Here is a 26,764-nt window from a genome sequence, read left to right as displayed (position 1 = left end):
CCAGCTGACTGGGGACTCTGACACGTGCCCATTTGAGAGGCACCCCTCTGAGAGAGGGCGCATGTGCCTTACTACAGGCCAGGCTCCATGCTGCCTCTGGCAGTGGGGGTTTGAGTGGCTGTGGCAGCCTGGACTCCCATTCTCTAGCCTTCTTGCTGGAGGACTCCTTTCTTCTGTACATCACATCTTCTAGTATAAATTTCAATGTCACACCATGTATTTGTACATTTAAAAAGCATCTTATCCCGCTCGAGATCTGAGCAGAAAAGGGCAAAAATGTACTCAACTTTTTCAGAGAAACATGGAAATTGTTTCCCCAAATTTTTCAGGAATACAGAGTAGATGTGGCCTTGAACTTGTTTCACGGAACAAATCTTTTTTTTTTTTTTTTTTTGGAACAAATCTTTTCATACATGCTCTTCCTTCACACTTCATGGGTCAGGTCCTTCTGTACTGACACAGCCTTTCAAAGGTCCTGTGTTGATCTGCTTTCTGTTTATTCACCAGTATGTGGACTGCATGTTTTCCAGAAACTGGCTAAGTGGTTTCTCCTCAGGTTTTGCTTTTTCATTGTGTGGTCATACACTTTCAGATCCCAAATGGGAGGGACTGCTCCTAGTTCACCAATCTAGTCACCCAGGGGCTGGGCCACAGCTTCTCAGGCCAGGGAACATAGGCTGTGTATGCCTTCCTCTGTCCTGGGAGAAGCTCGTATGCCAGGGTAAGACCACACAGCCTCCTCTGAAGCAGAAATGGCTGCTTTTTTGGGGGTCTTTGTAGAGGGTGTGCCCAACAGAACCCCTTCAGAAACATGCTCTCCAGCAAGCTCAGCACTGTTGCCTTCCTTGCCCACTTCCACTGGTCTCAACACTTATGACACTGTCACCTGGGAAGTGGCTCCAGGGCCATCACCACCATTACTGACACTCACTCAAGTCTTGGGAACAAACTGCCAGATCACGGAGCAAGTGCCTTATACTCTGAGTGCTCATCCTAGAGGCCCTGAGAGACTGTCACTCCCAGGTTGTCCACGACAGGAGGAGGAGAAAAGGCGTGCAGGCTGGTACGTTTGGGATACCTACATTTCAGGCACTTGGGTCTTGGATTTTGCTTATACTAAACTATTTCCCACAAATATAAAAACAATGAACTCATTCATATAATTTGTGTATCAACACATCTAGAATTTTCTGGCTGCAATGGACTGCAAAGCCAAGTAAGCTGGCCTAACTGGGAAGGATGACTTAACAGACCCAGGCAGGCTGGGTTTGGTGGGACACACTCCCATTGCTGTGATCAGGAGTGTTCCTCCCTCTCTTGGCTCTGATGCATCCATCCTCGGTGCCAATTTTTCATGGGTTGCTGTGTATTTACCAGGTGCCCTCGCAGCTGGGGTGCAGTGCAGAATGAACAAGATACCAACAGACTCATTTCCTGATCTCCCGGAGTATTACTCTAATGGTGTAAGATCAATGAAAAAAAAAGCCAACAAGGACTGAACAAAAACATGTGAAATACAGGAAAAAATTATGAAAAAAAGAAAAAAAGAAGGCAACCCCCGCCCCCCCAAATCCAAAAAATGTGAGGAGTTAGATGAAGAGATTCCGACTCTGATGTCTGAGCTGAGCACCAGTGACAAAACAAAACCAGCCACATGGACAGGACAGATGATTCTAGTAGAGAAAAGGGGGCCCAGAAGCCCGAAGGAAAGGTGCTGACATGTCTTCAGATATTTCTGCTCTTCATTTTATTCACGATGTCTAGGGAAAGGAGCCTACGCTTAATGAGCAACCTAAGGGCAGACTTACTTTCTGACACCTCTACGGTATTTTCATTGTAAAGCCAAAGAGAAAACGCTTTTACAAAGGGTGACAGTGCCTCAAAGTTTTCTTGAAACCATATGCAAGGTATACCCTTCAGTAAGACCCTCTGATGAAAAAATTAAAATTTCAAACACATATACATTAAAAAAAAATAGAATCTCTAACTCAAATGCTTACTTTGACTTTCTGCCCAGGATCAACTGCAAAAGCACTTCGGATTAGAAAAAAATAGTTTAGCCAAAATCCAGTTTTGTTTTTTAGGAACAAAGAACCAGAGGGAAAAAACCCCAAGAAACATCAGGCATTAGGCAAATCAGTGTGAGTGTCTCTGTCACTGTCTGTGATGTAAATTGGGATAGCTTTCTCCATGACCAGTACCTCCAAGGTAGTGCAGAGCACAGGGTATTCACCCAGAGATGGGGGAAGGATGGGAAGGCAAGGAGGGCATAGAAATGACACTAGCATTGAGCTGTGACAAGCAGTTTGCACTCAGGGGACCATACTTCTTGGCTTCTGTGATTTGATTACAGCTCTCCCCCTGCAGTCATACCAGGACAAGGATCCAAGAACAGCAGGGCGCTCTACTTTAATACCCCCTCCAAATCCAGAGCACAGGCACTCCTAACCACTGTCACCATTTACTCACTTGTTCATTGCCCATTCGGTCCCCTGCAGCCCCTGAACTACCACCACACAGAAACCAGAATGGCTCTAACACCCAGCAAGCAGGCTGAAGGGCCCAGACAGAGCAGGGCCTGGACATTCTGGAGGTACACTACTGGCTACTTTCCTACTCATCAGCAGGTCCCAGGCAGAAGAGAAGGCTGGGACATCCTGGCAGGGACTGGGACCAAAGGAGCTCACACAGCAACACTCTGCCAAGTTGCTGTAAGGTCCCTTAAGTTCCACAGGGACCAGAGCAGTACATAGTCACAGGTCAGAGACAGCAGAATGACGGTCAGGGTGTGGCTCCTCTGTGTGGCTGCCTGTCAGGTCACTGGCCCTCTGCTGTCTGCCATCCTCAAGGTGGCACCACCCAGGTGCAAGCCCTGCAAGCAGGGGAGAACCTGCTGGGCTGAGATGGGCACCTGATGGAGGAGGAAGGCCCTGAGCTGTGGCCCCTGCCATGTGAGCCTCTGGGGGACTGGAACCAGTTCTCTGAGGGCTCTCTTCAGCTCACTCACTTGGGCATCCCAGGGAAGGTTCCCAATGTAAACAGTGTTAGAAGGCCTATCCTCCTCCCCCTGCACGGAACAGGATTCTGGCTGGTGTGGGTTTGGAGGTCTTCTGACAGCACTCAGCGGTACTGGCTGCTGGTTCCAAGAAGGTGCTGGGGCTCATCCTGAAGGGTGACATCTTTCCCAGCCCGCCTCTCTCGGTCACGAAGGCTTCTGAGTATTGGGATTTTCCTCATCATCTCACAACTGATCTGAAAAAGCAAAGCAGTTTCAGTTATTCTTCAGTGTCCAAACTTGGTCAGGAGGGAGGAGAAATCAGAGGCGCAAAGGGCCTCTGCCACATTCCTCATGTAAGCAGTCTCCGCCACACTGCACCAGTGTTCCAAACTGGCCCTTTGGGAAGAAGGACCTCCGTCCCTACACTGGCCTACCTGAAGTGAAATCTGGGAACCCCAGCCACTTTGGATTGTCCACTCTGGACTATGCCTCATGTGCCATGGTAGATGGCAGGAAAGGAATGGTTTTCTCTATCCTCCTAAGGCCCAGGAAGCAGAAAACCAAAGCCTTCCTATGCAGAAGGGACAGTAGGTAAGGTTATTGGAAAGAGGGTTGCATGGTCATAAGAGGCAACTCTGGTGGTGGCCTCCAAAATTATGCGGCTGTCTGCCTCCATGCCTGGCCCTCCTCCCAACTTATGCCTTTGGGTGGAATTGACTTGGGCCTCCTCCCCCCCACTCCTCCACTGGAGGAGCATGTCTCAGGAACCAAACCTTTCAAACTGTCATCGAAGATGCAGAAACAAGGCAAATGTGAACTAGGATGCTACTTTTGAAAACGCTTTCTAGCGACAGGTTATCAAGCTACAAGATAACACCACACAAAACATGAAGTCTCAGTGAATAGAATTCCTATACGAAGGACACGTTTGGCTTTTTGGGAACCTGAAACAAAGGAGGTGGTTGGAAGAACCCCAATATGTGAGGTGGTTTCCCGTCCTTGAGAACTGGGATCGACAGGTGGGGCCTGCATGCAGAGGGGCTGCCTTGATCTAGCTTGCAGCATGGACGCTGATGGTCCCAGCCCAGTGCGGCAGCCACAAGGGGGATGGCCCCACGGGTTAGGCAAGCCTGGAGAATGGGGGCCAGGTCTTCTGTCACTTGAGGAGTCACATGGCAGAAAAGACACAGAAACACACTATGTTAGTCCTTCTCAGCAATCTTATCCTTCAGAGATGCTCTCTGTCCTGCTCTAGGGCACAAAGCCCATAAACAACCCATTACCAAGAGGCAGGTGATGGTTCAAACATGGGACTTCCCACAAACACAGGTACATCAGAACACAGATCAGTACATGAGTTAGACAGATAAAACTTTACTTCAAAAACAAATAGCTCAGGGGTGCTTGGGTGGCTCAGTCGGTGAAGCTTCTGCCTTCAGCTCAGGTCATGATCTCAGAGTCCTGGGATAGAGCCCTACATCTACTCCCTGCTCAGTGGAAAGCCTGCTTTTCCCTCTGCCCCTCTCCTCAACTCATGCTAGCTCTCGCTGTCTCTCAAATAAATAGAATCTTTAAAAACAAAAACAAAAAAGAACAAAAAATAAATGTCAATAGATCAACTAGTAACAATGTTCTGGTTATATTCAGAATCATATGTAACTAGAGTAATGGTTCTTATCCTTGGCAGGGTGTCAGAGACCTTTGAGAGAAGCTGGGGTTCCTTCCGAAGAACAAGTCCCCAGCAATTCTGTGTGCAATTTCCTAAACTCTATTCATGTATCTCCAAACTACAAGAGGTTAAGGACCAATGATTTACAGGAAGATTCAAAGAAATTCAAACACCTAACAACAGTGGAGTACCTTCTCATATACTTCAAGGCTCCTGATCCTAATTTACTATCGGGTTCTCTCTTCCAGCACTATGTTGGCAATCCCCTCCACCTTGGAACAGCCCTTCCACTGGGTCAGAACCCTCTGCAAATGGGTGGCTGCTCCGAGGCTCGGTCCTATCAAAAGCCTCTGCAGGTGGCACTTGTCCACTTGGGGTCTTCAGAGTAGCACGAAGATGCCTGGCTGCCATAGAGAGACTGCTCAAAGAAAGACCTGCTCCTTCTAGCGTTTCCCATTACTGAGACGCAAACAAAAACCATGTCCATGCCATGGAGGTATGTAGGAGATGTAACTACTTTTTTCTAACCCAAAGGAAGTATTCTTATACTTGACTCTCTGTAATTCTTTTGAACTGATTTATTGAAAGATGACTAAGCTCACGGGCCAGTACCTAAGAGGCTCTATTACCAAAGAATTCTGAAGATGATCTAAGTCCAACCAAACCAACTCCTTCCCACGCCCTCATTCTACCTTCTTAAAGAGTTCAGATTCTTGTGTCCTTTCAGAAAGCAGAAAGCCTGCTTCTCCCTCTGCCCCTCTTAACTTATGCTAGCTCTCGCTGTCTCTCAAATAGAATCTTTAAAAAAAACAAAAACAAAAAAGAACAAAAAATGAAAGTCAATAGCTCAACTAGTAACAATGCTGAAATACATTTGATTTCAACAACGCTGAAATACGTAACAACTTTCAACTTTTGAAATACGTAAATACCTTTCAGAGTATTTCAAAACAGATATACACTAGTCATAATTAGATTCTTGTTTTAAGTAGGGTCCATGGGACTCGAACTCACAACCCAGAGATCAAGACTGAGCTGAGACCAAGAGTCAGACACTTAACCAACTGAGCCACCCAGGTGCCCCTAAAATGGTCATAATTAGATTCTTAAGGATGTCTTAAGATACTAGATCTAGTATTTAGAAAGGATGATCAAATTTAAAATTGCAATTACAATCAGAACATATGACTACATACTCTTACGGAAAAATTGAACGTCATTCTGCTGTGACACCAGGAGACAGGAGCAACAAGGCCAAAAGCCTTCTTACACATTGCGCTTTCCCCCAGCACTTGGACCTATCTTGGCTGGGTGAACACCTCAAATAGTAAAACTCCCATGTGCTTCTGCCTGGTGGAACCACAGGGTTTCCTCAGGCCAAAGCAAGTGTTCTCAGGAAACCCAGCCCACAGGGCAAGGCTCTACACTCATGCAACAGAAATCCATTTAAAACATGTCGTGTGAAGCAAAATTACATCCTTCTCTGCACATCACAGGAAATTACTTTATCCCAAGCTGGCACATGGACAAACTATAATCAGTTGAATAACAAATAGATTTTAACTGCACAGATTATGAACTAAGTCTATAGCACTGTCACACACACACACACACACTCTCTCTCTCTCTCTCATACACACACACACAATCTTTAGAAATGGAAATACCAAATGCGTCACTTTTATGTAAAATTGCTCATCTCAAAGGCAGGATGTTTTTTGGGTAAGGAATGACAAAGCTTACTGTCAGCTCATGCTTCCGCGCCCGCAAGTTCTAAATGGAAAAATCTCCCTGTTCACGAGGTGGCTTTTGCCACTTTCCCAGCTGTTGGCCATTTCTGTGTGCTTTGCAGAGTGGCTTGGGCTGATAGTTGTCCCACAGCTGACGCAGAGGCTACTGTGCACCAAATAGACAGGCTGGCTTCACGCTCAGGCTATCCACAGGAGGGCTATGCTGTTTTCCTGGCTGGTAATTAGGAACATTTGTTACATTCTGTAAGTGTGCCATATGAAATGAAAGATTTTGTCCATTAATCAAAAATAAAAAAATATGTCTGCTTTTCTATAATCATTCCATTAAATAGCATAGAGCAAATTTGATTGTTTTATATGCTATAACCACTCTTTGATGTTTACAGATGTCATTTATACATACATATTCTCTTTAAAGATTAAATAATACTATCCCCTAGAAATACAGATCAGAAATCTAACTCTCAAGGTACCAGTGGCCAACCCAAAAAGAGACTCTGGTTCTAATCTTGCCTCACTACCCCATTGACTTCACAATTTTGGACCTGTTGCTTTTCCTGGCTCTCACTTTACTTGACCACAAGACTGGGAAGGATGATCTTTAGAATCTCTCTCATTCTAAAATGCCAGGACATGTTTGAGCAGCTGCTGGCAAAGAAAGAGGAACATTGTTAAGTATTTCTAAAATGTGAAATACAACTTCCACAAAAATTATCAGTTGTCTTGCAAGAGACTAACTTATCATTCATTGACCAAAAATACTTTTAGATACAATACTTTCAAATGATCAAGACGAAATCATCCTATACAGTAAGCATGCAAGAATATAAGAGAGCCAGTGACTGTACTGTCTTCCAGATGGCATTCATGCCTTCCAGCATTTGTTTGCTTTCTAATTACAGTGTTTCTTAATGATAATAGGGCTCATTTAAGACATCTTTTTGCACATAGTTGATGAAAGACGTCACTTACCAATCATAAAGAGCCCACAGCATTACTCCTTATGCTTTTACTGTGGGTACTGAAGGACCAGCAGGGCAATGACCATACCATCATTCCATCATGTGGAATGATGGAATGATTCCTCCATCATTCATCATGTCCATGATCAAGGAGGTGGTTCTATCTGGGAGTGGCCATGGAGGCCACTAAAAATTATTGAGTAAAAAAACTGTTTATTTTCTGGTGTATATATAATCACCTCAAAACCTGTGCCACAACATGCCAGTTTCCATCTGCAAACCACAGTTCCTGCCTGTCCTATGCTCTCCAGGGGGAAGGGGACAGCACAAGAGCAGTGAGGTCCCCTCCCACTAGGCCAGTTCAGAGCTGCGTGTTGGACGAGTACATGTCTGGCAGCTCTAGGCTCAGTTCACACCCAAGTGTTAGCCACATGGGGAAGAGTGGCCCATACAGCCCACCTCACACACAGGTATATGCTTTGTACAAACAGCTTGGATAGTACCATGTTACTGCCTTGCACAAGCACATGACTTCTAAGAAATAGCACATATTTAACTATCTTACATCTTGGGTTCTAATTTTTACCATCTGGGAGTGTGCAGAGAATGGAGGCTCTTTTGGAACTGGAGCCAAACATGCATGGGGCAGAAGGTTGCCCTTGGAAAATGGTTTCAAATGTCCTGTTTTCTCTACTGAACAGTGTTGACTATAAAAGGGTGTAGTTGCGGTAGGAAATTTAAAAAACAAAAGAAATCTGAAATCTCAGCTTGCAGAGATTACTATTAATATTCAGATACACTTCTTCTTTTGAGGGGGGTGGAGAGGGAAAGAGAGAGAATATCAAGCAGGCTCCACCAGCCAGTACAAAGCCCAACACCAGGCTCAATCTCACGACCTTGTAGTCATGACCTGAGCCGAAACTAAGAGTTAACATTTAACCAACTAAGCCACCCAGCTGCCTTTCCATCTTTTTTCTACATGTGTTTTAGCATAATGAGAATATAAAATGCTATACTAAACACATATAGATTTATATTCTACTTCTTCTACTTAATATTTATTATACCACAAGCATTTTCTCATGCCATTAAATACTCTTTAAAAAGGCTGTATGCACTTAGATTACAGGGTTGGTATTTGGCTCCCTGACCCACTTTAAGGCACTGCATTATACTGAATACACATGCACTTCTATCTGAATTTATAAATATTTCTTTAGGACAGATTCCTAGAAGTTCAACTATTAGATCAAATACAGCAAATTTTTTAAAATAGAAGTATCATCCTTCTAACTTGTTGACCCAGTTGTGGTAGCTGTCAGCTCACATTTGGCTGTAATTTCGACAAAAATGTTGATGGGGGATTGGAAGGCAAGTACTGATGTCCCAGAATGGCTGTTCCTCACAAAAGAGGTCCTTTCCCCCAAACCCTTTTTCTCAAGGCATCTGTCCTTCTCAACAAGTAAATCAACAGGGCCTGGTGACCATCTGGGAATGATCCTCCCTTTGTAGCTGTGGATGCTACAAAGTTGTTTCTCTGAGTTTATATACAAGAATGACCCTGGCAGATTCCCATTTCCTCAACTAAGGAGAAAATGATTGAGAAAGGAAGACATCCAGATTTTGGTCAGTGGTGTTACGCTGCTCTCCTTTGTAAGCAGTGATGATACCTTTCCCACAGTTACTGTAGGGAGCAAAGGGGTATGGAAGCAGTCCTTTGATCAGGGGCTTCGGAGGCAAGCAGTCTCGTGGGTACCCTGGGTCTCTGTGGAGCTGCAGCCACACTCTGCTGCCTGGCCTTCTCTCTAGGGTATTCTTTTTTTTTTTTAAGATTTTATTTATTCATGAAAGACAAACAGAGAGAGACAGAGACAGACACAGGCAGAGGGAGAAGCAGGCTCCATGCAGGGAGCTTGACGTGGGACTCGATTCCGGGTCTCCAGGATCACACCCTGGCCTGAAGGCGGCGCTAAACTGCTGAGCCACCTGGGCTGCCCTACGGTATTCTTAAAGTATTTCACCTTTCCTCTGCCTCATTCTAGCTCACAGAAAGTAATAAAAGAGGTATGAGCTTGGTTGTTGAGAGGTCGAGCCCAGGAAGGCTGTGTGAGGGGAGCAGAATTGTTAGGGACTGCCCAGGGTCTCCCCCAAGCAGAGGGCCCCATTCTACTGCTGCTTTCCAGATGCTCACCTGGATCTAGGAAGGCAGCCAGGCTCCTGAGCAAGGATGATTCACTGCTGTCGTGACTCACCCAACACCTCACTGCCTTGGAAACTGACCGGGCTGAGCGAGAACTCCTGGATGCTAGTTGCTGGGGACTCAGGCCACCGTCAGTGTACTCCTGCCAGAGCCAAGGCATGCAGGCAAACGGTTCCTGAGCCACTGCAGATCACCTTACACATAGCCATCCTGAGGCAGGGACATCTGGACTACTGTCTCAGAGATTAAATGACCACCTAAGCTGGAAGTGGTGCCTGGAGGTTTAGGACAGACCTCAGCAGCCAGGTCTCATACCATGCACCAGCAAGGGAGAGCTCCTGGGGTAGAGTAGACCTGCTGGACCGGGTTGGTTGGTGGGGGAAAGGGCTCAGGGAGTCCTAGGTTCTCAGGGGTGGCAGCCTGTACATGAAATGGGGTAGTCATGGTACCTTGGGGTTCAGACATGGGTAAGTCACGCTAAGTTCTACAGGTCACCAGGTGAGAGGCTGCCCTGAGGGAAAGGAGGACCCCAATGAACAGAGCAGACACACCTTTCAGAAGCAATGTTTCTTTCCTCTTCACTGAGGCAGTAGAGGGCACGAGGTGACAACACACTGCCATGGAGAGACATGGGCAAGAGTCCTGGCTCAGTAAACCACTCAAAGGATAGCTAAGGAGTCTGCCCGCAGTGAGTGTCCTGTTTCACACCTGTGACAGCCCCAACAGTGACAATGGCCGAGTTCAGCAGGCACTTTGTGTGTACTGCCTGTGAGGTCAGCACAGACAACACTCTACAGATAAACAAATACGGGGCTTGCAGAGGGTGCACCAAGGTCATAGATACAATGACTGACACATGCTGCTGCAGCTTCTAAGCTCACCCTAAACCACTGCCCCGTCTGCTCTCTTGTCTTTAAAACCACAAGGCACAGGCAGAAAAAAGCAGGAGGTGGGCTGAGGAGGCCCGCTGTCCGAAGTAACTACAGCGGAGCCTGCAAGACCCCAGTGCCTGGGTGGGGGCACCACATGCATCTCTGAGAAGGTGGGACAAAGCCCAAGGAGTCAAATGGTACACAATCTTTGGTTAGTAAGAATGAGTTAAAAAAGTATCACATTTTGTATGTATTTCATAACCTTCACCTGAGAGATCTACAGTGCTTAGAAGAAACTGGATTCTGGATATTCCAACAAAATACACACGATGCAAATTCTGGGATCCTAATACCTACATAGTAACGAGTCTATGGGCAGAAAATCAGAGAAGGATATGCCAATGTGTATCAAAGAGTTCATGTGAAATAATATCATACCCTAGCATTGAACTTCCCCCACTCATCCCCAAATATTCAATGGAATTCAGGGATGGTTTTCCCAATGTTGATGAAAATTCACTCCAAATGCATACACAGCAAAGCCAGAAGAAAAGCCCCAGGGGCTGGACAGTATCATTGCTTTCACATGACGCATGCAAAGGGAGGCCCAGGGGTAAAAGAACTGAGAACACAGGGCCCCAAGAAGAGAAATGGCCTTCTAAAACTTTGTGATTCTTGCCCAGGCCTCTCTAGCAATGAGATGTTTCAGGAAGAGGGTGAAACAGTTGGGATGTCAACAAACAGTGCAGGTGCTGACTGCACACATACACAGCATGGCCGTCTGTGTTGCTGGCACCTCTGCTGGACGTGGTTTCCTTTCACACACAGGGAGTCTCTTCACCTAACATGACCAGTAACATCATCTGTTGCTATTTTTGTATTTTTCTTGTTAAAATCAGCGGAATGTAGCTGTGGCTATTCCCCAAAGCTTTCTCTCTTCCTGGAGAGGCCACCTGGAATCTTCCTAAGGTGGGCTGCAGTCGGCCCTCATCTATCAAGTGCTGACCTGCAGGGGACCTGCAGCCTCACAGTGGCCAGCCCCTTGTGCAACCTCCCCAAACCCATCCTCTCAGCTGTGAGCAAATGCCACCTCACTCCTATGACCTGTGTAGCAGCCTCCACTTAAGGAGAAGCTGTGGGCCCGAATTTCAGGATAATCCTGAATTCTTATGAAAGATACCAAGGGACATTTGAATATTCACAAAGGATGCCACTGCCTTCCCCAGGACACTGGGCCTGCACTCAGAGAGACCCATCCACCTACTGCCCCATCATGCATTCTCCTCCTCTCTGTTCTTACTGGAGCTAACCTACAAGCACAGGCCCCAGGCGGCCCCAAACCATCTGGCTGTGGCATCTGTGGGAAAGGCCCATTGAGCCGTGGTGTTTCATGTTGGTGTCAACCTTGGAGGTGGATGTTATTGGTTTCCATGCCCAAGAGAAGGCTGCTTTCCAAATCTGATGATTCAGGTTTAAGGAATTGAAGATATGGAACAATGGCCTCAATCCAAAACCCTGTTTCCTCAGTATTATTATCTTGCCAGCAGATGGGATCATCACCTATAGGTTGGCTTGTGGGATTGAACTACTGCAGACTGATGTAATGCGTGCCACTGACTATTCTGCAGATAGAAGTCATCAAGGCATTAGCTTACAAAGGCTGTGGGTACCGCTTGGGAGACCCAGGTCACAAAGCAAGACAAGCTGGACTTCTAGCAGGAAAGCTGAGACAGTAGGATATGATGTTGTGGCCAGGATTGTGGAGCACAGCTCTCAGAGATGGCCCTTCAAGTGAACTGTCCCTTCAGCCATTTAGAATTGGTATCCTACAGTAGGAGATCTTGAACCTGGTTGCTTATCAGAATCCCACAGGTTTGTTACAAAGGAGATTCTTGGGCCGATGCCTGGAGATTGTACTGCAGGAGCTGAATTTTCAAAAGCTCACGGGTGATTCTAAGGTATAGACATGCCCAGCTTGGGGATAGCTGCCATGCCAAAGAATACCACACAAGAGGAGATGCCTCTGAGCTACAGGCCACTGATGGCCACAGGACCCACCTTGGACCACAAGATTCCTGCTGGCTTTGGGCGCTCACACCCTGTGGCAATGACTCTTGTCGGAGTGAGAATGTAGTCCACTGTTAGGTCATGGTCTTCAAGCAGCGTTTCAGGTATGTCGATGACCTGGTCAAACAGAAGTGGGTGAGGGAGTTGACAGGGAATGTGGCTCCTGTGCTCACTGCACAGTAGCAGCATGGTGCTCACCAGACCCATGGGGATAAGGCCTCACTGCCAAACATCCAGTTCCAGCTGATCACTACCACTCACAATAGACATGGAGTGAAGGCAGAAACCAGTCTGTCTCTATGCATCTGTCTCCTTCCCTCCCTGCCCAATTTCTCAGAGGGGTGTAGCAGTGGCTCTGTTTGGCCCATTCATGGGCAGCACCTGGCAGTCGTGGACGATGGTGACCACGGGCGTCCCCTGGCTGACTGCTCCCATCGACACCATCATGGCATATTCCAGATCAGCATAACCTTCTCCCTTCCCAATTCTCCAGCCTAAGAGACATGCAGAGTGTCAGTATCTCAGGAGGAAATGTTTCATTAGGTTGTGGTGGAAGCAGGCACTTGGACTTAACTTAATATCCCTGGCCCCTCCTTAGAAACTTCCACGGTGAGCCCACAGGCTCAACAGTGGGGTTCAGGGGCATGCCGACATTGCACACGTACAGGAGTCAGCACACAGTGATGTGAAGCTTGAGTTTTTTTTTAACGTGTTATGAAAGGAAACAGAACCAGTGTTTACATGAGAAGAACTCACATTTAAAAGTAATGAAAGAGTAGTTTTTAAAAAAGACTAAACACAAACTGCTACTAAAACCAAAATCTGTTTGATCGATTTCTCTTGGAGAGGAGATAAAATTAAAATCAGGGATACACGATTTAAAATGATATCACTTTGTCTTCTGAAAGCCTGGCAGTCCGTGGAGGAGAGTCTTAGGTGGGACTCTTGGAAGGCTGAGCTGAAGTGGCACAGAGTTACACCGCAGGTGAGAAGGCAGCCAGACAAGAAACATCACAATGCCTCTGGCTCCTGTCATCAGGGAGCCTGTGATGCTACAGAAATTCTAACTTCTGCTTAACATTAGCATCAGCATTCTCACCAAGAGCATCACTGCCCATGTGTCCTTCTGAGATTCTCATCTATCATGCTTTTACAATTACCAACCTCCAACCATACAAGCAAATAAACAGGAGAAAGTGCATTGGAGAAACAGCAAAGCACAGAACAGTCCACAGAGACAGGCAGGTAAGCAGCAAGCATGAGCAATGACCACCTATCCTCATCACTAAGGGCCAATCAGACAGCACATGAACCACCACTGTTCACTACTGGGTTGGTAAACATGGAAGTTTGAGGATTCTAGATATTTACAAGGCAGTAGGGAGAGAGGCGAGGTGTGTGGTGTTAGAGATGGGAGGCAGGCAACCTTTCTGGTGGGCTACTTGGCAACAGGCACCAGGAGTTCAAGTTCACCCTTCTGTTCAGCAATTCCTCTGTTAAAGTTATCCCATGGATGGCCCTCAAAGGCATAAAGAAACTCTATTACAAGACCACAACTCATTTTAGTGTGATCTCTAAGAGAAAAGCCAAAACCAAACCCTGGTGGCACCTCAAGTGCCCACCAGTCTTCATGGATGCGCAAAGACCCAGCCAGACAGCATCTAGCAGGGCACAAAGTATTGTATGTGCTGCTGCCCCTCCTGGAAAAACAGAACCAGGACAAACATAACTGCACATAGAATGTAGGACATGTGTGGACTCACAGGCATATGGAACCGATGACGGTGGGCATCTGGGAAGAGCACAGGCGGTATTTCCTGTGCTATTCCAGTTTCCTACATGTGTGCACGGCGACTGCTGTTGTGTTAGTCGGGGGTTACCTGAATGATGACATTTACAGAACACTGCTTTCTTCCTTATACATCCCCAGCTAAGAAAGAAAACTCCTGATTTTTTAAAAAGACCTCTTTGTTAATTTCCCATTGCCAAAAAAAGTATACCCCAATCCCGTCCTCTGATCTTACAGCCTCTGGAAAGCCAATGCCAACCTCCTGGATGGCCATGCTATGTGAACACACTGCTGCTTCTGCCCCAAAGTCCTCTTCTGTTTCATTTCTCTCCAGAACACCCAGCATGTAAACACCAGCCCTGAGGTCACTTCTGAGACATTGCCCTGCTCAGGGCCCAAGGGTGGCTCTTCTGATACCAACCAGTGTCAGTGCTGACTTCTGTATGTAGCACTGAGCACAACATAACACTGTTAAGCTGCTGTGTCTGCTCTTCTGGCTCACCGTGGGCCCAAGACAGAGATCACCCAGTGCCAGCCTGACACTTGGCCCACCTGGCACCCAGAAAAACATGTGTTCATGGGAACCCATTCCTGATGACACAGATGAAGCACTGTAACTGGAAATACAGAGAAAGCAAAGAAGCTCTATAATGTCTCACATACTAGCACAGAGCAAGAGCTTGAAAACATCGTCAATTCCAGATGAAGATACGAAAGGCCAACATTTAAAAACATGACACTCAGGGTTTGGAATGAATGATTTAGAGCATCTCTCACCAACTATTTGTTGGAAACCTCTCTTAAAGGAAAAACTTGGCTTTGGCTGATTAATTTCCAAAGGAAGAGTTTTAAGGACAGGCCTCTTAGAACAGTCTCTTTTTTCCTCTTGGAAGGGAAGGAGGAGAAAGAACACTTTCTCAGCAGGGGGCCCAAACCACGCTGTGCAGGTGCAAGTCTGTGACAGTCTGACCTCCCCACTGGAACTCACTGAGCCTGTGGCAGTATAATCAGCAGTATAACCAGATCGTCTTCAAAGAGTGTTGAGCCAGGCCCAGGGTAGAGCAGCAGAAGGGGAAGAGGCCCCAGGGGAACCACAGGGGCCCAAGTCCTGCAGGCAGCTTGGCAGAGGGCAGAGAGCAGACAGCAACATGGGACACCCTCCCCACCACCTGCCTGAATGGCACAGCACCAGGCCTCTCCAGGAAGGCTCGGGACACCCTGTTGCCCAGAGGCCGCTGCTTCCTAACAGAAACAAGGTTAGCATCTAATGTTTTTCCATTCACTGGAGGTTCTCCAAAACCCACTATTTACTGACATACTACAAATAAATCCAGCTCCAGTTCCAGGTAGCTTAAGAATTGAGGAAATATCTTTCACCACCTGAAGAGAGATGATCTCACTTTATTTTTTCTGCTAAGAAAAATGAAAATACTGTGAAGGTACTGAGTGTGAGGAACCGAGTTAATTCTTCAAAATGATTAAGAGATGCAGTGGTTTCAGAGGACAGATGTGTCCAGAAAACTGAAATTACTTACCATCAATGTCTGAAACAGGAAAGACAGCAGAATGTCAAGCTGCAGGTCACATCCAAGAGTTTCTGATTTTAATCTTACCTTTTTCAGAGACAGCAACGGACCCCACCACAACTAAGTCCACAAGGACCTTGGAATCCAAGCCCACAGGAGTACTGTAGTTCCTCACACCCTGTGAACACAGACATGGGCCTGAATGCTTCCTGGGCAGTGAGTGGCTGCCCCACCTCACAGTTCAGAGGTAAGAAGCGCTCAAAAGGTCTGAATTAACCTCCTGTATGAGGCAAACTATGCCCTATAGCAAACATGCATCGTGGAAGTGGCATTTTAGGAAAATCATGGTTCAGAAACCATCTTAGGATAATTTCCCACAATTTCTTCCCCAGGAAAGATGCCACTTGGAACTGGCGGCAGACGCGTAAGATGTTAATTTCACAATACTGAGCACGTCATTTCTTCCCATGAGGCTGAAGAGCACAGTGATTAGAACACAGGCTCAGGAGTCACAAAGAACCGGGTCCAGATCCCTCTTAGCCCTCAAGAGGAGGAAGCTGACCTTCAGTTTCTTCACTTCTTTTACCTATCTATCTATCTATCTATCTATCATTTTTTTTCTAGTTTCTTCACTTCTAAGGCAGAGGTGCCACCACTGCCTTGTCGGACTGGTGCTGGAATAGAAGGAGATCATGGAGGTGGTGCATTTAGCACATAAGACATGGTCAGTAAATGTGTGGGACAAACTGATTATACATGAAATACTGGGGCCATTACCTTCAGGTGTAGCATCTTCACTTCTGAAACATAACTTGTTCAACCAAAACCCACAAGTACACTATATATGTTTATGTTAATGGAGGCTTATAATTAGAGTTGGGAGGCTGATATGGTTATGAGTCTCAGATAACAAGGGCTACGGGGTCAATCTTAGAGCCAAATTAAGACCCTGCACAGACCAGTGTCTAGCAATGGAGGGTCACTGTATGTGGTACTGTACCTCATCTACAAATACATGATAAGTCACTTATGGGATCAGTACAGGGGGTTGCTTTGGGGCCTCTCAGCAGTGACCCCACGGTGGGAAGGCCTGCTTTTCTTAACCTCACAATGGCCATGGAAGCTGGCATCTCACACCCCCAGCTGGCAGCCTTGGTGAGCAGACACCTGTGTTGAAACTCTGTCCATCACGCTTCCTCCTGGCTCCCTCGGTCAGCTTTACCTGCTCTGTTGATCAGAGTGTGTGCAACCAGGAGTCTCCCTAATTCTCCAAAGTCCCATTTGATTCAACAAAAACTCAGCTGACAAACCTGTGTGCCCATAGAGATGGTTACTAGAAGACTCTCAAGTTAGAGAATAAACACAAAGGCACCGACATTTCACAGGTGGCTGGGACGTGCTAGTAGCAGAGGCAGTAAGGGACAAATTCAGAGACTTAGCTGCCAAAAAGTAAGACCACATCTGAGTCTCTTACTGTATCATGACCTGTACCTGCAAATAGATGTGGCCTAAGATCCTCTCACCCTGTGCTATTAAAAAAAAAAAAAAAAGGTTGGCAGGGGCGGGGGGAATGTCCTTTGCAGGTTCTGGTGTGTCATATGTTAACAGAGCCTGAACTCTGCTGCTCAATCTCTAGTGAAGTTGAGTCAAGAGAGCTGGTCGGGTTCTACCCTGGCCCAGCCACTTTCAGGGGCAAGGCCCTGTGATGGACCCTCAGATATATCTGACCTAGACCTCAACCCCAGGAAGGGAACTGCTGGTACAGTCCCGAACCTACGACTTCTGAATTGCTGATCATAGGCCCTGCTGGCTCTGGGAAACGCGAGCTCACACCTGTGGCCCATGTTTGCCAACTGCAGATGATCATACACTTTGCGTTTCTGAACACTGACCAGAACCAAGACTATCTCTTATTTTTCTACTTTTCCCTTTGCACTTTTTTTTTACACATATTTTATTCTTACTTTGTTATGTATACTTTCATAAGCTGTATCAAATTCTATTTTTAGAATAACGTTATCAATAAGTAACAACAAGCATTCAATTTTAAATTCTACTTTTAAATTTAAGGGGCAATTTTTTTTTTAAAAGGAGTATCTTGAAGCCCTATTTTTTATTCCCAATAGATTAGGAATCAAATGACTGGGGATCTATTCTAGGACTCTGAAACAAGTCACCAAATTCTATTTCTTTATCTGCAAAACACAATACAAATCCCACTACAGGGCACCCCAATGTAGTATTTATACACTTTGGTTTTACTACATTGTGTGACACACTCAAAAAAAAAACTATACCACTGAATTACTAAAGCCATTATTCAGAACTGGTGAGGTAGCTTCCAATCCAAGTATTTTGGAAATTCCTCCAAGTCTCCAATTGCTCTGAGGGCACTTAAGAAAACCCTATGGGCCACCGGACTATGACACAAGTTAACAGAAGGTGCCAGAGCACAAGAGAACTTGTTTTCTCTTCATTTTTTTTTTTCTCTTCGTTTTTAATAGGGAATTTACAATCCGCCAACTTGGTGCAAAGGAGAAAACAGAGTGACTCAAATGGAATAAATGTGTCCAAGTTTTTTCTACTTAGTGCCTTTACTGACAGGATTGCTGAATACTTTCCCATCTCTACTCATTTGGCTTTATGAAAAATTAATTACAATTTTGTGGTATATTTTATGCATTCTAACACACCAGAAGTCTCAGCTGAGAACAACGATCTCCTTGTGGATGACGCTGCCTCCTGCACTTACCTGGGAGGTGGCACATTTTCTCAAGATGTCTTTAGTTGCCCCAGGAGGTGGAGTGATCTTATTGAATAACCCTGTTCTCAGTCGTGGTGTTGGGACCAACAATGTTTTTTTGCTCTTCAAAAAGAAAATCAATTACAAAATTAAACACAGGAAATTTCTTGTGTTTCTAACATTTCAGGAACAAGTTACTATTACTGGCATCTTTTGCGTGTGTCAAGGAAAGGACTTCTTTGCAAACTCAACTAAATAATGCATAGTGGTCAATCTCATGTAGGGCCACTACTCTACCTCACTTAGGATGAAGAGGTAGTGTGTCGTCAAACTCCTGAATTCTAGTTTACTTGGCACTCAAAATCACTACCAATACAAAAGGACAATGCAAACCCAAATAAAGGTATGCTCTCACAAGAATTCCAACCAGGACTTTCCTGTGACTTCCCTTCCCAGCATCATGCACTGTAGTTACAATGCTTTCTTTCTTTCTTTTTTTTTTTTTAAAGAATTTATTTACTCATGAGCGACAGAGACAGAGACAGAGAGAGAGAGGCAGAGACACAGGCAGAGGGAGAAGCAGGCCCCATGCAGGGAGCCTGACGTGGGACCCGATCCCAGGTCTCCAGGATCACACCCTGGACTGAAGGTGGTACTAAACCACTGAGCTACCCGGGCTGCCCATAGTTACAATGCTTTCATTTGAAACCTGCATTACATGGTCTCAAGCCTTCATAACCAGTCTGCTATTCAACAGGGTCCAATCTCAGAGAGTAGTACTCATTATAATCGGTATTGGTATTGACCTGAGCCCATAGCCCCTTTTCTTCTATTTAGTTTCTGAACACCTTGTTGCGAGTCCCAGAGCAGGGATTCACAAAGTTGCGGGCCTCTAGCCAGCAGATGCAGGCTCTGGGCACCTGTGAGAAACGACCAGAAGCTTTAGGGCAGACATGGCAATCTGCTTTCACGAGCCTCCCAGTTGATTCTGATGCCCAGGAAAAGTTCCAGAACCACTGCCATAGGCATCTCTGCAGAGTATGCCAGGGCAGGCCATGAGGCAATCATAAAATTTATAAAATCTTCAGTGTAAAAAGAGTATATTTTAGTTTTTGTATAGGAGATGACAGCCTGAGACCAACAGGAGATCTGTAAAATCACAGGTTGGCTCACTTAAAACCATGACAGAAAAAATACTTCCAACACAAGTCATGACCATGTGCTCTTTTCCTTCTGAAAGAGGTTTGGGTTCATTAGGAGTCTGAAGATTCTGGTGTACTGTGCGTTATGCTAGTTGCTCCCTCTTTTCTGGAAACTGCTTATTCCCTAGCTCAGGGGCTCTCAACTACTTGTACTTTAGAATCACCTGGGGAGTGGGAGTGCAGATCCACTCAGAGCAACTGATTCAGGACTTGATATTGGCAACACATAGTTTTCAAAGCTCCCTGGATAGTTCTAAATCCAGAGTTGCCAAATGCTGGCCTGGCCAGTGGTTCTCAAGGCACCATCAGGGTGTTTATTAAAAACAGATTCTAGAAACCAACTGAAGGTCTGAGGTTGAGCCAGGCAAGTCCCCAGGCATGGACTGTGGCCATGTGCATCACCATTCTTGCCTACCCTTAGGTGGTGCTATGGAGCATGCAGGTTTACATGCTTGCTAGGTGATTCTTAAACCACTAAAGTTTCCAGAAACACCAAGGAGCCTGTAGCCCTAAAGTTCAGGGAACCTATGTGTCTTTTTCACTATTATATCCTTGTGCCCAGCAGAGTCTGGAACACAGTAGATTCTCAAAGTTTGGCTTTCTTTCCCCTGAATAAACAAAGAGGCAGTGAGGACCCTGCTATTCCATCCTGCTGCCTGGCTGCACTCCTCCTATAGGATGTCTTGACTAATCTCCAACACACTCATGGCTTTGATTTTGTGCTCTGATGGGTAGACAGGTAAGAACCTCATACACACAGAGAGCTGGCTCTGGAATCACAGTGGAGATCAGAATTCCAGCTCCATTATTACCAAATAGGGGACTTCATCAAGTCACTTGACCTCTCCATATCTAGCTTATTCCATGTCATATGAATAGAGGTCACCCCTACTGGCTGAATTAAATGAGGTGATACAATACAGTGTTTAGATAGAGCTTTGTCCTCACACAAGGCAACCACTCACGTCAGGCCCTTCTTGCTATTATTCCCTCTAGTTCATTAAAGTGAATTACTGAATGGGAAAATACAGCTGGCAAGAAAGAATGCTTCCAGGAAGGCCTAAATGGGAGGCTCCTCTTGGGGCTGAACTGCAAACAGCAAACAAAATGGTCCCCTACACGTAACCCTTGAAAGAACCAGGAAGATCCCTATACCCTCCTTGGTCCCTATAAAATAACTTTCTGGCATTCCCTTCTCCATGCAGGGCTGCAAGGTGTGCTGCATGACTGAGGCCTCACAGGAGCTGTGGGAGAGCTGAGTCACCACACAAGGTATGGTCACCTAAGGACGAATTCCAAAGATCTGGATTCACATTATCAACAGTAAGTTGTCTCAGCAAAACAGCAGCAGCTGTTATGTTAAATCAGTGTTGGCATTTGGATGTTATTGCTCTGTTTTGTCTATATTTAACTTAACAGGTTTATTTTGGTTTTACAATTGCACAAGAGCTATGAACATTTAAATTTATACCAAGTTTTCTATTAATACTTATTAAATTAAGTTAATGAATTTAAAGCAACCCCGAGGGAAAAAAAAAATAAAGCAACCCTAGGGAAAATTTTTTTTCTTGAACAAGGGCCTATATACGTAAATTAAGAAACACTGTTCTGATTTATAGATTTTTGGAGACGTCATCAGATTTCTTACAGTTACCAAGTGTCAAAGAATTATAAAAATAGCAGAAGGAAATAAATATAACCTTTCCTTTCTGATGAAGCACATAGTATGCCTCGAGGTCATCATCTTGAACGTCCTTTATCTTTGAATTCAGGAATATTCATGTTTTTTGACAAACAAATGAAAGATTTCTGGACTGTTTCTGGGGGGAAAAAAAAAAAAAAAACTCCTCCAAGGATATGTTCTGTATTGGAGAAAGTCAGAAGTACCATCTTTCTAAATATCTGAGTGGCACACATTTGCCAGCCACTTGGAGAATGCATTTTATTATGGCCAGGGCTCTGGCTCAGGAAAATATGATTACCTGCAACATCAGCAGCCGAACACCTTCCAGCGGCTTATCGGGGTCCACTTTCACTTCCTGCGTTCTGGTAAAAACTTCTAGGTCTCTGATGTTTTGGCAAGCCAGAAAAGAGCCCTAGTTAGACAAACAGAGTTGAACTTACGTCGAGGACGAAGAAGCGAGCATTTTTCTGGGGAGCATCAGGATTGACTTTAATGGTTCTGGCCATTTTGAACGCCTGCAAGCGTGGGAAGTGCTCAGCAGCACAGGAAGCACCCTGTTTTCAAATGCAATTGCACATTACTGACAGGACAGCATGACCCTGGACCTACTGCATGGGTAAGCAGATGGGCTTAGCATCTCTCCCAGACAAGTGGGGTACACTACTTCTGAGACAAGATCTAAGAGTCACCCAAAGAAGTCTGGGAATGCAGTCAGGGTTAAAAGCTGCTGAGAAGGCTGGCCCCAATTTATTTTTAACCAAAATAAAACATATATTCCAAAAAGGTGTAGAAATCATGAGTGTATAGTTTGATAATTTTCACAAAATGAACAAATTTGTGTAATAACTGCCTAAATCAAGACTGTATTACCACTAACCAGGAATTCCCATCCCTCTCCAAGATGGTTCCTTTTTAAACATTTTTTTTACTGATTCTGTGCATCTTTCTCTTTTTCCTATATTTCATGTACATTTCTCTCCCTGGGATAGCAAGCACTAAAGCAAAACAAAGTAACAACAAAAAGCATACAAAAGGAAGAGTTTTTCAAGGGTACAAGATAGCCTTGGAGCCAGCTCAGCTGAGGACCAGAGAAGGGCAGGAGCTTGCTTCTAAGAAGCCAGGGGTGGGGAGAGAAAGTTCAGCCTTTGATGGCAAGTAAACAGGGCTACACATCCTTTGGATCTAATAGAGCAATCAGTATATTTTCAAAAAGTACTTTGTTTTCCTTGTGGAAAACACACACTAGAATTATTAGCTATGTTTGCTCATTCAAGCAAACTTGTTTCCTTTGAATAGTATCATAAACAGATATCTTTATCTTCTATCCTGAACGTGGGGAAACTGAGGCCTAGAATCAATCATCCCTCGGGACCGATGAGGCTGTCCTCTTTTAAAAGGTGCTGGCCGGGACCCCCTCTGAAAGGGCATCACTCCCTGCTGTTCTTAGGGAGCCAATTTTGAGAAAAGGCACCACAATAATAACATGCTTCCAGCCAGGACAAATATGTCAAGTGGTCAACAGTAGCTGTAGCACTCCTCATCCAAAGACATGACCAAACCACTAACTGTGCACGGACAGGTAAGAGGCCATGAGAGTGAAGGTTAAGGAACACAGATGTGGGACATTTCAAAACATAAATGACACCCAGGCCAGTGGCGTGGAATCTGCACCACTACTCAGTATTCACCCAACCCGGATCCACCATGAAGCAGGACAATAGCTGCATTATTACTAATTCTCTTATTTAGAAATATCCTGTTTTCCTTTTGTATGCTCCAGGAATGCCTCAGTACCTTGAAGTTGGGAATCCTGTGATGAACAGGCCGGGGAAAATCAGCTAAATTTTGTGATTCCATGTAGTCCCAAATCTGTTGACGAATGTCCTGTTTGGAAACACCTACGGCAACAAAGGGTGGGACTGGTTAATGTGGCAGAGAGGAGTCCCACCACATGTGAGGCTGGGTGCTGTCAGGTGCCTGCTCCAGCTGCACCTCAGGACTCCTTCATGCCAGACCAATCCAGGGTTTCTCATCTACAGCGAAAAATCAGGGTTAGTGATCAACTCACAACAAACTGCTAAAGTCCAAAAACTGAGTAAATTAAAGGCAATCCAGGTATTTTAACATAGCTCTACTGAGCCGTAGCAGCGGCAGAACAAAATACAGCCCAAGCCATGTACCCAACCTTTCCTCAGGTCCTTACCTGGAAACGCACATCCTGTCAGTTAAGGCACTGCAATTCTCAGTCTAACTAGTTTTGACATAGCTATGATTAGCACACACAGGCTGTACACCCAGAAAGCTTGCCTTAGGTCTAAGGGCTTTGTAAACCACCTATTATTTTGGATTACCAATTATGATGCGCTTTATTAGTATAGCAATTTCTTATTCTTATACCCAACTTTGGAAGTGCCGTTTTTGGCAACAAATATTTTTTAATTATCTGACTGAAGCAGTTTTAATAAAATTTGCATTAACCATGTGCTCCTCTTCAAGTGGAGAACTATAAAAAAGTTTCCCATTAGGTAGAAAAAAAATAAAACCAGCACCTTCATATAGATATATATTTAAAATATTTGCTGAATTTTCATTTTTGTTGGTCCAAAATTATATCCTTGTACTTGTATAGAAGTCTGTTTCAAATCACTTTACCTACAATAATCTGTTCTATGGCCAGGACTGCGAATCATGAGGCGATCTCATTCACTGGTAAACTCTCAACACAAACCTGCTCTAATACCAGTGAAGAGGAGTGCCACCTACCCTGTGCCATCTGAAAGTCACCGCAGGGATACACATAAACAGTGCTTAGGGAATGTGCATTTTCAAAGATGGCAGTGGAAGCCGACCTCTTCTTTTCAGAGAACTTAGTGTTCGATACAGCTGGATCTGAAGCTCTACATGTACTGTGTGTGGATGGGGTACCTCCCTTCACCTGGGTAGGAAGGAGGGGCATGGATAACTTCACAGGTCCTCAGTCTCCCTTAAATGAGTGTAGGATACTGAAAAGTGACCCAAGGGAGCGGCCCAGGGCCAGAGACAGCTGGGAGTCACCTGGGTAGGTGGGGGCGGGGTAGGACTGGCAGCTGGCTTCTCACCAGACATTTCTGACTTGGCTTTGAATCATGACAACAATAATGTTCTAAAAGCTCATTTTTCATAAACGGACTCTGAAAACATGCAAAGGGAACTATAACTGACAAGCCTTTCTCCTTGCTGCCTGCTGGGCACCAGCTTCCCTCCTCCAGGGCAATGGGTGCACCCTTTTTTCCTCATGAATTCTTCCCCAGGTACCTCTGGCCCACACAGAAGACACTTCCCGTCGTGTCCTTTCCCTAAGGTGGCCCACTGCACAGCACACACTGCCCTGCACATCAGTGTTCTTGCCAGACATCTCGCACATCAGCCCACGTGGTATATAAGAATGCCTCCATCCTTTTGTGAAGCTGCATGGTATTCTACTGTGGGGACAGGCCGAGGTTTACCCAGGCAGTCCCCTTCTGAAGGGCAACAGACGGTTTCCAAACTTGTTACCAACCAGCAGTTTGCTGTTCTCCACCTATCCCTGCTGCTCATCTTACCGCAACTTAAACCACTGCCTGCCGTTCTAAGGCATAAGGGCCAGAGTTAAAGGCTTCCATTGCCTCTGCCCTCTGGGTAGGTCTAGATCTCCTCAGCGTGGCATGCAGCCCAGTCCCAGAGCCTCTTGGAACCCACAGCAAACACCACTGGTACCTCCTGCCCCTAGGTGTGCTTCCAAACCACTCCAGAAATCAAAACTGCAGATTTGGGTGTGCTTAGAGGACACCCATCTGTAAGATGGAACCTGAATAGGCCCATGCAGGCAGTTTCCAGCGCCTGGCTTGTTCTTTCCCGCTGGGAGCTTTGCACTGAAGGTGTGTGCTAGCAAGTCTGCTCAGCAGTCTGTCCCTTCCACAAACCCTCATTCTTCAAGGCTCAGCTTCAGCACCACCTCCGGGAAACACTCCCTGCTCTGCTCCACTGCCTGGGAATCCCTCCGTCACAGGGTCACAAGGAGCGCAGGCCTGCCACACCCTGATGCCCACGTCAGCTTCATCTTCCATGTACTCCTCCCCGTGGATTCACAATGTGGCTCAAGCATGCTGTCCCTGCTGCCACACACCTGCCCACCTCTCTCTGACTTTCAGTCCTTGGTACCTCCTCTCTCTCCAGCTCTGCCTGACACACGACATCCCCCCTGCACGTATTTTGAGGGCCGGGTCCCAGGCAGATAGATGCCTCCTTTAGGAACCCAGGGCACCTTGCTTTTCTCAAACACAATTATGTCGCTAGAACCATACGGGTATCACCTTGATCGCTTTCGCTAATAACCCACAGGTGCTACAACATTCCCGACACTGTGCAGGATACTGGGGGGGGGGGGGCACAAGATATGCAAGAAATTGTGACCCTCGCCCTTGGAGAGTCAATTAATCACAAACATTCGAGTGGCTCCCGTTTAGAACGCAATGTGCTCACTGGGAGGAGCAGGGGCGAGTAAAAGGGCAGAGCTTTGTAGAGGCACAAAGCATGGCACGTATCGAAGGTATAGCTGAAGGCGACACGTATTTGTGTGCAGTGCCTCAACTGTTCCGCAGCTGCCTGTTTACCTCCCTCCACAACGTGCGGGCCCTCGCCGGGTCGGCTGGCACTCGGCAGGCATCGGAATGATCAGCGTCTGTGTGCGGGGCTGCTCACGCGCCGCACGCTCGCAAGGGCAGAGGCGTATTCGTCCCGCGCCGCGGGGCCTGAGCCCCCGGTGCTACCTCGGCCAAGCGATCCCGGCACCGATCGCCAAAGCCCAGGGGCCACGAAGCCGGCGTTCCCGGCGCCCGCCAGGCGTTGGGAAGCCCTGACGCGGCCCGGCGTTTCCGTTAAGCCGCTCCCAGGCCCGCCGCGCCCCCGCCGCGCCCCCGCCGCGCCCCCGCCGCGAGCCGCGGAGCCCCCGCCGCGCCGTGGGGATGCTGGCGGAGCGCGGACCTCACCGGGGGCACCGCCAGGCACGGCAGGGGGCCTTGTTCCTCCGCTCCGCGTTAGCTCCACTCCGCTCCAGGGCGCCCCGCGGCCCCCCTCGCCCGCCCGCTGGCTGTCCCGCGCTCCCCGGCAGCCCCTCCCGGAGGGTCCCCGCCCGCGGCTGCTCACCGGTCGGCAGCTCCATCACTACGCAGTCAGCGAGCGACGCCTCCGGAAGCCAAATCCGGCGCGGAGTGACGTCACCCGCTCGCGTGCTCCCTTCGCGCCTGCGCGCTGACCGCGAGGGGGGCGGTGACGTCGCCGCGG

At 46.6% G+C, this 26,764-nt stretch overlaps 1 protein-coding gene and 1 long non-coding RNA gene across 25 annotated transcripts in view; one reads left to right on the top strand and one right to left on the bottom strand.

The window, feature by feature from the left end:
- Positions 1–1,724: 1,724 nt before the first annotated feature.
- MTHFSD (methenyltetrahydrofolate synthetase domain containing) lies at positions 1,725–26,748 on the bottom strand. The gene is given in 9 exon segments (XM_025427044.3): positions 1,725–3,147; positions 3,150–3,252; positions 12,511–12,636; positions 12,901–13,013; positions 15,922–16,012; positions 18,587–18,700; positions 21,762–21,875; positions 23,258–23,361; positions 26,627–26,748. Coding segments are annotated over 9 exon segments (1,116 nt in total). The 5' UTR covers positions 26,643–26,748; the 3' UTR covers positions 1,725–2,812.
- LOC112646783 (uncharacterized) overlaps positions 13,566–26,764 on the top strand; it is a 63,519-nt gene continuing 50,320 nt past the window's right edge. For 5 of the 24 annotated variants that reach the window (XR_007410924.1, XR_007410923.1, XR_003127881.3 and 2 more), the window contains exons 1-3: positions 13,572–13,764; positions 15,931–16,081; positions 20,985–21,051. This is a non-coding gene — a long non-coding RNA (uncharacterized LOC112646783). Of the gene's footprint in view, positions 13,765–15,930; positions 16,082–16,226; positions 16,259–16,458; positions 16,559–18,764; positions 18,981–20,984; positions 21,103–21,398; positions 21,631–26,764 lie in introns of those variants that run through there. The other 19 variants (XR_007410926.1, XR_004816039.2, XR_007410928.1 and 16 more) reach the window with 14 other exon arrangements.

The sequence above is a fragment of the Canis lupus genome, chromosome 5 (assembly GCF_003254725.2).
Source record: "Canis lupus dingo isolate Sandy chromosome 5, ASM325472v2, whole genome shotgun sequence".
Taxonomy (NCBI): Eukaryota; Metazoa; Chordata; class Mammalia; order Carnivora; family Canidae; genus Canis; species Canis lupus.
The sequence above is the reverse complement of the archived record's forward strand: the minus strand, read 5'-3'. Positions and strand labels throughout refer to the sequence as shown.